The 14,026-nt window shown below is 27.5% G+C and overlaps 1 protein-coding gene across 28 annotated transcripts in view; it reads left to right on the top strand.

Moving 5' to 3' along the window:
• LOC145277622 (uncharacterized) overlaps positions 1 to 14,026 on the top strand; it is a 166,580-nt gene that overhangs the window by 21,473 nt on the left and 131,081 nt on the right. For 19 of the 28 annotated variants that reach the window (XR_013868180.1, XR_013868173.1, XR_013868175.1 and 16 more), the window contains exon 2: positions 10,842 to 10,922. The exons of the other annotated variants lie outside the window; for them this stretch is intronic. Coding sequence is in view for 9 of the 19 variants with exons in the window: in XM_080129169.1 (XP_079985295.1) it covers positions 10,881 to 10,922 (42 nt within the window). In the remaining 10 variants the exon portion in view is untranslated. The remainder of the gene's footprint in view (positions 1 to 10,841; positions 10,923 to 14,026) is intronic. 28 annotated transcript variants of the gene reach the window in all.

Below are 14,026 nucleotides of genomic sequence, written 5' to 3'. Positions count from 1 at the left end.
ACTAACCTAACCCTAATTCAACGCATACCTAGACAGGACTCGTAGAAATAGGTCAAGGACATGTGATCGCAGTTATTTATGCGGTTATTTATCTGGACGTCTAATTTTTCTATTAGTGACTAGGCTATACTTACCTCCACTCTCTCTTATTGCATACGAGTTGAAAGACGTCACTGAATTTGTACACAAGTAAAGTTATACAGAATAAAAACTTAAATTCAATAAATTTTACCAAATAACAAAGAACATTTACCAAAGCATCTGCATACAATATTTGCATACAAAGTTTAGATAAATAAAATAAACAGTCGATAAATTGTCACTTCCCTATTTAATTTATGAAAAATTGATCAGAATTTTAAAACTATTTTTTTCAGATCTACAATTATCTCCTCTACAAACCTTTTCTTATTATATCGTACTAGCATTTCAGCCGGACATTGCCCGGGTGTTTGGTGGTGTACGTTGAGCAAAAACAAAAAAAAAGCGTTTTTTTTTTTGTTTTGTTTTTTAAACTTTGACCCCTATTATGACCCCCTTAACATTTATTGTTTTGGGCTTAAATCAAGTTAAGTTAGATCCATGTCCAAGGAACCTATATCGAAAATTTCAAGTGTTTAGACTAAAAATCTTTCCGTATTTGTCGTCTGAAGGGTCGAGCTTCAAAACGATACTGATCATATGAAAATCCGCCGTCTTTGTCGAAAGTTTTAGACATGCAAACATACATACATGCATATATACATTTATATATTGGTAGCTCAAATTTTCGACCCAACCCGATTAAAATGTTTGTCCTATCTCTGAATACCCTTTATGTAAAATTTCAAATGTTAAGACCATAAATTTTCTGAGTAATTTGGTAGACCGCTGCGGTTAATTTTTTTTAATTTGACCCCTATTATGACACTTTAACATTTATTGTTTTGGTCTTAAATCAAGTTATTAAGTTAGATCCATGCCCAAGGAATCTACATCTAAACTTGTCGGAGGAGTTTAATAGAGTTCTCAAAGGTCGAATTGCTGAACTTTGACCCCTTAACAGCCAAATTTCTGGCCGAAAACGGATTACAAAGATTTTCCCAAATCTTAGTACCCTGTATATCAAATTTCGAGTCTGTAGACTGAAAATTGACAGGTATTGCGTAGGGAAATGTACACAGCCAGCCAGACAGACACACACACACTTTAATTTTTATATATACTAGCATTTCATCCCGGCGTTGCTCGGGTGTTTGGAGGTGTACGTTGAGAAAAAAAAAAAAAAAAAAAAAAAAGCAGTCAATTTTTTTTTTTTTTTAACTATATCTAAAATTTCAAGTGTTTAGACCCCAAATTGTCGGAGGAGTTTGGTAAAGTTCTCAAAGGTTAAAGGTTAAATTGTTGAACTTTACCCCTTAACAACCAAATGTCTGGCCGAAAAACTATCAAATAGATTTTCCCAAATCTCAGTACCCTGTATATCAAATTTCAAGTCTGTAGACTTTAAATTAACAGAGAACATGTACACAGACACACAGACATACAGACACACAGACGCGTTCACTTTTATAGATATATAGATAGATAGATAGTTTCTATGAGACGAAGTATTTTCAGTTAAAAAGAAAAAAACAACAAAATAAACAAAATAATCCCGATAAAAAAATAATTTAAAACCATTTTCTGGATAATCCTACCAGCATAGAGATATATTCTCTTCCTTACAACCACTTTCTCATAAGAGACATTGCTGGTCTCTTTATAATCTAACTAGCAGAGTGACCTGACGTTGCTTGAATTAAATGATGAGCAACGAATGTTTCACATACTCATATTTTTATTGTCATCGACATAGATGAAATAACTCCTTTTTCAATCACATCGATCGATTGCTTGCTCTAATTGTGAACCCATCGCGATGTATCTAGAAGAAGCTCCACATGCCTCTCGTACTACGTTCACAATATATTTAGTCTACATTGCACGGTAGAGAACCTACTGTTGATTTTATAAAATTACTTATATACAATGGCTTGCAGTAAAGTTTAAAATGCAGAAGTCAAATATCATGCCTCAATTGTGCTCTAAACAGAAGCATTCATTACGAACGCACCCCTGTCATATCAAAGAACAATGTTCCATGGACAACGCATCGTTGCAAGAACTTCTCGCCCATGTAATTGATTTTATGTGTTGGACCTTTCGGCTCGTGTGGTAATAAAACTTCTCAAATGCATTTGTGATGTTAGGTTGTGTAAGGGGTTAACTTTGGTCAAATTCGCCTGTCCCTTCTTTTATCGGATTTTTTCGATTATCGATACTTAAGACATTCCGACACAAGATCTCTCTAAGAACACTGTCGGACACATAGAGAATATTCGTGTAAAATTTCCTAATAGTCGACCCAGGCGTTTTCGAGTCCATAGGGAACGAACTCATAAATACACACACACGAAGTTCATTTTGTGTACTAATAAAGAAAAGCTGGAGATATTCATTTAAAAAAAGATGCTCGACTGAGCTCCAATCTCTCGTCCGTCCTTGTAAGACGTTCACAGCAAAAACTTGTCCAACGAAAACACGAAAAGTGACATTCTTTTCTTTCAATTTCCTAGCGTTGGTGGGGATTTTCATGGACAACACATTGTTGCAAGAACTTACCGCCCATAGAACACATTACTGCGGGATTTCGTCCCTGTTTTTTGCAATTTGATCATTTTAAAATCTAATGTCAATAATAAATTCTTTTTTCATAAACGGACAAAAATGGCGGATAGTGACATTCAGTAGATATTCAAAGTTTAACATTTTTTTTCTTTTTCACCCCAAACAAAGGGTATTGCAACTCTAACGTGAGTGGCTATTTTTTGGTTCTAACAGGGGATTGTAGGGAGTGGAGTGGCGAGATATCTAGTCACAATACATTTAAATTTCTACATGCCAGGAAAGAAGAAAACATGGAGGGTATTTCAAAGTCTAGCAGTCTGAAAGAAGAAACAATCAGAACTGAAGGCTTTCAGATATCTACGGACCTCAATAGTAAATTAGAATTTAATTTACGTAGGTTCGTATTTATTATTAGATAGAAAACAGTCTATTGTAATTACATTGTACCCAATTTATATATATATTATATATATATTATATATGTTATATATATATATATTAAATATATATATATATTAAATATATATATATATATATTAAATATATATATATATATTATATATATTATATATATATTATATATTATATATTATATATATATATTATATATATATTATATATTATATATATATTATATATTATATATATATCATATATATATTATATATTATATATATATTATATATTATATATATATTATATATTATACATATATTATATATTATATATATTATATATATATTATATATATATTATATATATATTATGTATATATATATTATATATATATTTATTATATTATATATGTATATATTATGTATATTATATATATATTATGTATATTATATATATATTATATATATTATATATATATTATATATAATATATATATTATATATGTATGTATTATATATATATGTATTATATATATGTATAATATATATATATAGATAGATTACATACATATAATACATATATATACTACATACATATAATACTTATATATACTACATATATATAATACATATATATATATTATATATAATATATATAATATATATATTAGATATATATATATATATGTATGTATTATATATATGTATGATATATTTAGATTACATACATATAATACATATATATACTACATATATATACTACATATATATTATATATATTATATATATTAGATATATATATATATTATATGTATATATTAGATATATATATATATCATATATGTATATATTATATATATATGTATTATATATATGTATAATATATATATAGATAGATTACATACATATAATACATATATATACTACATATATATAATACATACATATATACATATAATAAATATATACATATAATACATATATATAATACATATATCTATTATATATATGTATTATATATATGTATTATATATATATATTATATATATGTATTATATATATGTATTATATATATGTATTATATATATGCATTATATATATGCATTATATATATACTATATATGCATTATATATATATATATATACAATATATGCATTATATATATACAATATATGCATTATATATACTATATATGTATTATATATATACTATATATGTATTATATATATACTATATATGTATTATATATATACTATATATGAATTATATATATACTATATATGAATTATATATATACTATATATGAATTATATATATACTATATATGAATTATATATATACTATATATGAATTATATATACTATACATGAATTATATATACTATATATGAATTATATATACTATATATGTATTATATATATACTATATATGTATTATATATATACTATATATGTATTATATATATACTATATATGTATTATATATATACTATATATGTATTATATATATACTATATATGTATTATATATATACTATATATGTATTATATATATACTATATATGTATTATATATATACTATATATGTATTATATATATACTATATATGTATTATATATATACTATATATGTATTATATATACTATATATGTATTATATATATATATATACTATATATGTATTATATATATATATACTATATATGTATTATATATATATATACTATATATGTATTATATATATATACTATATATGTATTATATATATACTATATATGTATTATATATATATACTATATATGTATTATATATATATACTATATATGTATTATATATATACTATATATGTATTATATATATATACTATATATGTATTATATATATATATACTATATATGTATTATATATATATACTATATATGTATTATATATATATACTATATATGTATTATATATATATATACTATATATGTATTATATATATATATACTATATATGTATTATATATATATACTATATATGTATTATATATATATACTATATATGTATTATATATACTATATATGTATTATATATACTATATATGTATTATATATACTATATATGTATTATATATATACTATATATGTATTATATATATACTATATATGTATTATATATATATACTATATATGTATTATATATATATACTATATATGTATTATATATATACTATATATATACTATATATGTATTATATATATATACTATATATGTATTATATATATATATATATATATACTATATATGTATTATATATATATACTATATATGTATTATATATATATACTATATATGTATTATATATATATATACTATATATGTATTATATATATATATATACTATATATGTATTATATATATATACTATATATGTATTATATATATATATATAATATATATGTATTATATATATATATATACTATATATGTATTATATATATATATACTATATATGTATTATATATATATATACTATCTATGTATTATATATATATATATATACTATCTATGTATTATATATATATATATATATACTATCTATGTATTATATATATATATACTATCTATGTATTATATATATATATATATATACTATCTATGTATTATATATATATATATACTATATATGTATTATATATATATATATACTATATATGTATTATATATATATATACTATATATGTATTATATATATATATTTACTATATATGTATTATATATATATATACTATATATGTATTATATATATATATATACTATATATGTATTATATATATATATATACTATATATGTATTATATATATATATATACTATATATGTATTATATATATATATATACTATATATGTATTATATATATATATATACTATATATGTATTATATATATATATATATACTATATATGTATTATATATATATATATACTATATATGTATTATATATATATATATACTATATATGTATTATATATATATATATACTATATATGTATTATATATATATACTATATATGTATTATATATATATATACTATATATATGTATTATTGTTGAAGGATACGCTTTCTTGTGCTCCCTTTCTTTTTTCTTTCTTTCTTTCTTTTTCTCTGTAACCCCATCTTCCTCTTCTCCACTCTCTTTTCGACCCTTACTCTAGCATATCTGTTTTACTGCGCAAGCTCTTTCGTCAGCTACGAGAAAACCCCCTGCTATTCACAGAATATATGAAAGTCGGGAAGGTGGGGGTGCTATTTCGATCAGTATATTTAGGCGCACTCGCCACTCGCCCAACCCCTACAAACGGGAGACATACGAGAAATCATGTTTTGGAACAAGGTTACCGATTCTCGGGCAATCTGTTCTGCATACGAAATGGGAAACCAAATATAAAAATTGGCGCACATCACTTAGTGGGGGTGCGATGTAAATCTCTCTACATCGCCCCCCCCCCCGCCTTCCATAAGTGATGAACAATACTTGGAAAGAATGGGGAGAATGTATTCGTATTTACGCTCTTCCTCTTCTTTCTTTATCTATAGAAATTAAAATTAAAATGTAATTGAAATTTAAATATGTAAGTAACAATGTTATTAGAATGTACATGGCCATTCTAAATATATCAATTACTATTTGACATAATATATTACTTTTTAGCATATGATACCCAATACAATTTTGCATATAATACCCAAGACAATTTTGCATATAATACCCATGACTACCCACGACTGACATATAATATCCATTCTATAGTATACATGACAACAGAGCATATAATATCCATAACTATTTGATTTGGTATATAATATCCATGACTCATGTTCTAACAAAGCGCGCATAGGCGCGGGTGAGAAAATCAGCAGCAGCCTATTATAGCTGGCTAGCGAAGATATTAGAAGTGGCAGCCGTTAAAATACGTATGCAAATTAGCAAGTGTGCGCGAATTTGCGTCACAAGAAAAGAAGAAGAAAAAATAACAATACACTACGTGGTTGAAAGAAGTTGCGTGACTGGGAAGATGAACGAGGGCGAGAAAGCACTGACAAGCGCCAGCCCCACATATAAGACCATTGCTCTTGAGCAATCAGTTATTGGTCTCTGTAGGGGGAACCCTTCATACCGATTGTCACTATCCAGCTCCCCTAATCCCCGCGGAGTTGGTTCCCATTTCCCCTTCACTCTCCATATTAAAAAACGGCCTTGTGTCTAATTTGCTCAGTGGGGAAGCAAATAAATCCAACAAGCGCCAGCGCACGGTGACTAGGAGAAACACTTTTTAAAAGCACACGTGTGTGCGAAAAGACTTTTGCAAGATAATGAAATGCGTTTTTTTTGGAAGAACCACAAATAAATGCATTTCATTTGCACTAAAAAAATTTTTTTTAAAAAGCGTCGAGTCGAATTTTTCTTTCTTTCTTTTTTATTTTTGTTTATTTGTTCCTATGACGGTACAATGCATCGTAAATGTTTCTACTGTATAGGGGAGAGGCACCTGATATTTCCCAGTCGTAAAATACGCTTAAATATGATATTTTAATTAATGTAGATTACGTATTTATTATTACAGAGCCAATTCTCTATTGAATAATATATTGTACCTAATATATGGTAGTGAGTTCAAAATAAAAAAAAAATGACTTTGGAGTCATTAGCTAGAATCGAAATCAAAACATTTAGTGCTCTATCCGTTTTCCCTAATGTTTGAGCTATCGGCAGAGAGACAGGAAAGATTTAAAATTAAATTACTTCAAACTATGAATGAATTTGCGCTGCACAAAAGTAATAAAAATATGTCAGCAAGTTGAAATGAACATTTTGCATTTCAATTTATTGACATATTTCTTTACGCGTTATTAATCCATCCAAACAAAAATTTTACTCATTATAAACCATCCGTGGTGTATGATTACTATTTCGTGTTAATTTCAATCGTATGTGACCAGTAGTTTAAGAGTTTACCGGTTAAATATTTTCACATATACATACATCTACTGTTTTATTTATGTTTCGTAGTTTACATAAGGTTGTGCCTTGTTGTTGAATTAGTCTTATTTTTTGTGACTAAGGTTATTTATTTCTATTTTTTTTTACATAGGCATCACTACTTATCAAGGCCAAGAGGCCACTCGAAGACAAGGGTTAAAGAGTGTACAGTAGAAATTGGACAATATAGTAATCGTTAATAATGGAAAATTGGGTAAATTTGTGAACTCATCTGGAACGGTTCATCAAAAACTTGTTTACGTTAGACTTGAAGATAATCATATTGTAGTCAGAGGGAAAGCAAGAAAACGGAAGATAATTCCACGGGCGTGCAGTTCTAAGAAAGAAGCTTTGTTCATGGAATCTACATTTAGGTTTAGGCACAGAGAAAGAGTGGGGTAAATTAGTGATAGTGTTTTCTGCTAGACGGGTGTTTCTTGTGAAAGTCTGGCGAGGGGGGACCATAGATTGGAGCTCAGCTGAGCACTTGCCATGAAAATAACGATAAAGCAGAGATAAACTTGCAACATCTCTTCTATGAGAAAGAGGTTGCAGGGAAGAGAAAAGGACATCCCCTACGATGCTACGAAGTCTATTTTGAACTCTATCAAGGCAAGATAAGTCCTTTCTAGCAGCTTCTGCCCAGATGTCGCAACAATATTCCATCCATCGAAAGAGGCGAACAATTAAAGTGTTTTCTTTTTTTTACGACCAGTTTATAAACTAACATTAAGGCCAACTGTTATTAATTGATCATCTTGCACAAGGCCATCGAAATAGGTAGACCTAGATTCGAAATTGATTAAAATCTTATATATATTTAAGATAGTTTATTACTTTAACTAGATATCTGCTGGATGTAGGGGGTCATGATGTGGGATATAATTAGTTTATGTAAAATAGGTTTGATGCACTTCGTGAGACTTCAAAATAGACTGATTTTCAGTACAAGATTAAATATTAAGCAGCCAAGTGAGATAAATGTGCGAACCAATTCAGAGTTAGCTCCCTTATATTTCAAAAATGTCTGATTTATTTCCGGAGAGAAGATAGTTGTAGAGAAATAAATAATTGTACATATTAAAATTACATTAATATATATATATATATATATATATATATATATATATATATATATATATATATATATATATATAATTAACTGAACAAGATGTGTATACATTTACTGTATAAATTGAACACCACTAATATATACAAATAAACTTAAATTGAAACAAGTGAAGTGTGTGGGATTTGCATGTTCATCGATTGAATCACCGCTCCCATCTACGACAAATGATAAACTATCAAACGCCATGAAAATTTGTATCTTAGAAGACGAACAAATGATACAAACTTTTTTCTTTCTCCAGAAAATTCTTGATATTATTGATCACATGCGTAAAAATTGACATATCAACAACTTGAAATTTGAACTTTTCTATAGGTTAAATAATGAATTAATTTTTCTGGAACTTTAACTGCATAGATTTTCAACCTTTTGAAAATGTCCTAAAATGTATTAGAGTGAAATATTTTTCGATATGTTCTGCTGATAACAAAAATCTTTGTAATTATCATCATTTTAGTTTCGTCCTATAAATGTACAAAGTCCAATTTTCAGTACAAACGCTACTGCGTAACTTATTTTAAGATAATTGTGTCTGTCACAGGATCTGATTTTGTGACTGATTTCACAATTAAATGTAATTAATTTCTACTACGTTGAATAATAGAGCTGGAATAACTAACTTTGTTATAAAGATTATTAAAGACGAGGTATAAAATTTCATATCCTATTTATTTGCTTTTGTTTATGAACAATGAAACCGAGTTTACGAATGCTAAAAAGCGAATGGCTCTAATTGCTCCACTCTATCCTTCTCCGCTTCGTTTGAATTCGGTTTCTTCGATACTCCCAAAAGCAAATAAGTTTTCACAGGAAAGTGTAAACTCAAAGGATTTTCAGCCAATTAAAATCGTTTCAAACCCCCAAAAAGTAACACGTATGTGTGAAAGTAATAAGCCAGTGTAAACTTAGGAACTCCTATAAAACCTGATCAATAAAATCAGTTTTCCCCAGAATTCTTAAGCCGGTCTCAAGCAGAATACTGAAGCTGGCCATATCCAAAGACGCTATGATCATCCAAAATGACCTCTCCAATGCATGCTAGGCATCACTCTAATTCTTAATTCTAGACTGTCGTACTTTTTTCTTTTCGAGGGTTTTCATGTTAAATGAGCATGCATATCTGAAATTATTTACTGTATTAATTACTTCTGAGAATGTCTAAAGTTATAAAGTAAAAAAAAAAAGTACGGTAGCTCAGAAGTATAAAAATTACAAACTAAAAAAAAAAAAGCCAGCAATGTTTCTTTTTCAGTGTTACTGCTCATCTTAAGACATAAGTACTCAGTTTTTTTTCTTTGCATATTGGAAAAAAGAGAGATTGATTTCTATAATGAATGCTCAAATTTGGGTTGGTTTACTCGAGAATATTCCATTCTTGCTTTCGGGAAACGGTTACGAAACTGATACTAACAAACTCACCCTTACAAATCTTCAATTATTGATGGTATTCGATATATTTAAGGTCATCTTTATGGTTTATTGTTGATTTGGTAATATTCTGTAAAATTTAAAATGATTTCTACCCCTTCCTTTCACAACTATCAACTTAAAAAAAAAATATCCTGGTTTCAATTGTCGGGAAAACCATAATGCGTTTGAATTGTGACGTTTGTTTTTATGTTTGTTCTTATTCCATGTCAGGTAAAGTACAGCCTGTCCGCCGGTTAAAACAAAAACAAAATGAAGCGAAGAGTCCGCATTCTTCCCCCGGGGTATTTGGTGGTAAGGACCGATCCATTATTTGCGTGGCTGTTGTTACCTTCGCTTACACTCATCACTTTTTGTGCGCGCACACACATACACGCCTTGCTGTTTGATTCGAATCACGTGATCACTGGCTAATCTGACCGGACGCAGACGATTCTCAGATTGGATTCTCAAATTGATGGAAGTTTATTTATTCTTAAAAGCATGAATAGGTTTCAGAAGTTCCTTTTTTTTTTTTTTCAGCCCAAAATAATAAAAAAAAACAACATTGGAATGACGGTTTCTAACAATCTAAAAAAACAAACAAACAAAAAACAAATCTACAGAGTAACCGGAAAGTAAAACCCTATTATTTGAATGCTTATAATTTATTGTTGAAATAAAATTCTTAATAGAAACACATATAAGAAATTGTATAGCATGATGTTTTATTTAGAATTCAATATGAATGCCAGCATTCGACATCAGCTTTTCAAGCCGCCTGGGAACCGCGTCAATTGATTTCACGAGTAACTTTTTTCTTTTCTTTTTTTTTTATTAATGAGTCAACGCTAATCAACACTAAAAAAACATTTGAAGATAGAACAAGATGTATGTAAAGACGCATGAATGGTGATAAATACTATGAGGAGATTTAAAATCTCCATTTATCACCAACATAAAACAATATAACCTAGAAAACAGCATTTTTTTTCTATCGTCAAAAATGTCGCTCATGGAATGTGAGGACTAAAGGACAAAATAAAGGGGGCAACCCCACAACTCTCGCTCCACCCCTTATCCCATGGCTTGTAAGAATTATATTTCAGTAATAAATTTCAAGTATGGGAAGTTACTTTCCAATCACCATGTAGTATTTTAGCACATAAGTAAATTCAATATATAAATATTAATGATTGTATTTCTTTTAAAATCGATGTTATAATTGTTAATCTCACTGCATTTCAGGTTGTCTAAATCTTTGTTCTATGGCTGTTACATAATGGTCACTTGTGAATAGACTAATTATTACCTGGCCATTTACGTCGTTATACAAATGAGCCTCTGCTTACTTACATGTGGTAATTTTGAAGATTAAAAACAACTACCATACAGCGCTCGGTGTATCAGAATTTTTGTATTGATTTTGACACCCCCTAACATGAAACTGCGAATAAAATATAAAAAAAACTCGTAATTTCTCTTTTAAAAGTGGGTTGTTTATTTTCTTTATGGATTATACTTCCAACATAAACTAATAAAATTGTATAAAAGTAATAGAAATATTATTTTTTTTATTAAAAAAAAAAAACAGTAATGAAATTAATTGAATTTTACGAGTTCAGTGTTTTTTCAATTTTAAAATTTTAAAAATCTATCAAAATTTTTCTATTGCTTCTATTTTTACGATATTTTCAGGGTCAATGTGAAATTTTATGTTCTTTCCAATAAACCGAATATAATATTTTAGAAACTTTTTTTTAATTCACGCCCCCCCATTTTGAAATGACTTAAAAAGTAAATAATTAATTTACTCATCAAAGTTTTATATATCACAAATTGAAGACAAAAAAATCAATAAATAATATATTCAAATTTAAAACAAAAAAAGTAGTGTTTTTAGAAATTTACCTGTAAAGTCCGAAGTTTAAAAACTTAAAAAAAAACACGTTTTTTTTGTTGTTTTTTTAATGAAACCTTGGTTCTTGCTCCTTTTAATTTAAAAAAAAATTAGGGTTTGAATCACGTTTTTCGAGTAGTAGTGTAGCTTGGAAATTAATTTACTCATCAAAGTTTTCTATATCACAAATTGAAGGTAAAAGATCAATAAATAATATATTCAAATTTAAAACAAAAAAATTTACCTGTAAAGTCCGAAGTTTAAACCCCCCCCCTTTTTTTTTAAATCACGTTTTTTTTGTTTTTTTTTTTAAATAAAACCTTGGTTCTTACTACTTTAATTGAAAAAAATTAGGGTTTGAATACATTTTTCGAGTAGTTATAAGCTTCGAAAGACAGGGGGTCGAATTATTCAATTTTTTCAGAAAGTTTCTGACACACCTAATACAGCGCTTATCTAGGTTTACCCCAATATTAAAAAAAAAAGAAGCTGTATTAAGTATTTAGCTGTTAGATTAAAAACCACTGTACACCAAAGTTTACTCAAATTTATCCAGTTTTTTTTTTTATAAGATAAAATAAAAATTTGGTCCGTTAAATGATTTCTAGCCAGTATTATTATGGTGACTGTATAATATTTAAACTCTTTATTTATGAAGAGTTAGTTAAAGAGGAGATAACCTGTAAAAACTTTAATGTAGTGTTCAGAATATATCTGGTTATTACGTTTATCTGCAATATCCTTATAGGAATCTGTTAAATATTTCCATTGTTTGGATGCCCGGCGCGAACGAAAACCCCACGCTATCATTATACCATCTTTAGACAAGACAAATATTACTTAGCCAGAAGACCAAGACAGTATATTTTAGTTTCATATATCATCTGAAATTATGTTGAATTTTTTAATACTGCGCCTTCGGTAATCGGGAGTCCTATTTATTAAAAAGGATAAAAGGTGATGATATGCTACAAACATTAAATTAACGTATCTATATACTAATTTAATGGTCGTAGTATGTTATCACCTTCTATCCCCATTTTAATAAATAGAATCTTTCGAATAATTTATAATCTGGAGACCATGATACATGTACGTATATTCGTATGTACGTTAAAGATAATACGGTATTAATATACAGATAATCGCTTCAAGATTGTTTAATAAATTTTAAAAACTAATCGAATAAAATATTCAAGTTTCTAGTTTGTTTTTAAATTAGAGAAGAAGCGATAATTTGTATTGGATTATTCGGGCTACTGTTCTTGTCCTGACTGCTATTAGGACAACGTTTCGGTCGATGTCAACTCCGACCTTCTTCAGGTATATCTTGTCGAACTCGTGAGTTTTTCTGTCGAACTTGGGAATCTGCACGGAATTTCAAACGGAACCGTTTATTTAATCCACGGAGGTAGCGTGTAAAGTTCGGTTGTAAGTTACACTCTTCTGGAGGTTGAAGGTTCAATTGCGAATTAGTTAAGACATCCAATCAGTCACAGATGACCGAACGAGAGCATTA

This window comes from Euprymna scolopes, chromosome 6, assembly GCF_053919585.1.
Source record: "Euprymna scolopes isolate OS-2025 chromosome 6, ASM5391958v1, whole genome shotgun sequence".
Taxonomy (NCBI): domain Eukaryota; kingdom Metazoa; phylum Mollusca; class Cephalopoda; order Sepiida; family Sepiolidae; genus Euprymna; species Euprymna scolopes.
This window is presented reverse-complemented; position numbering and strand designations above follow the sequence as displayed.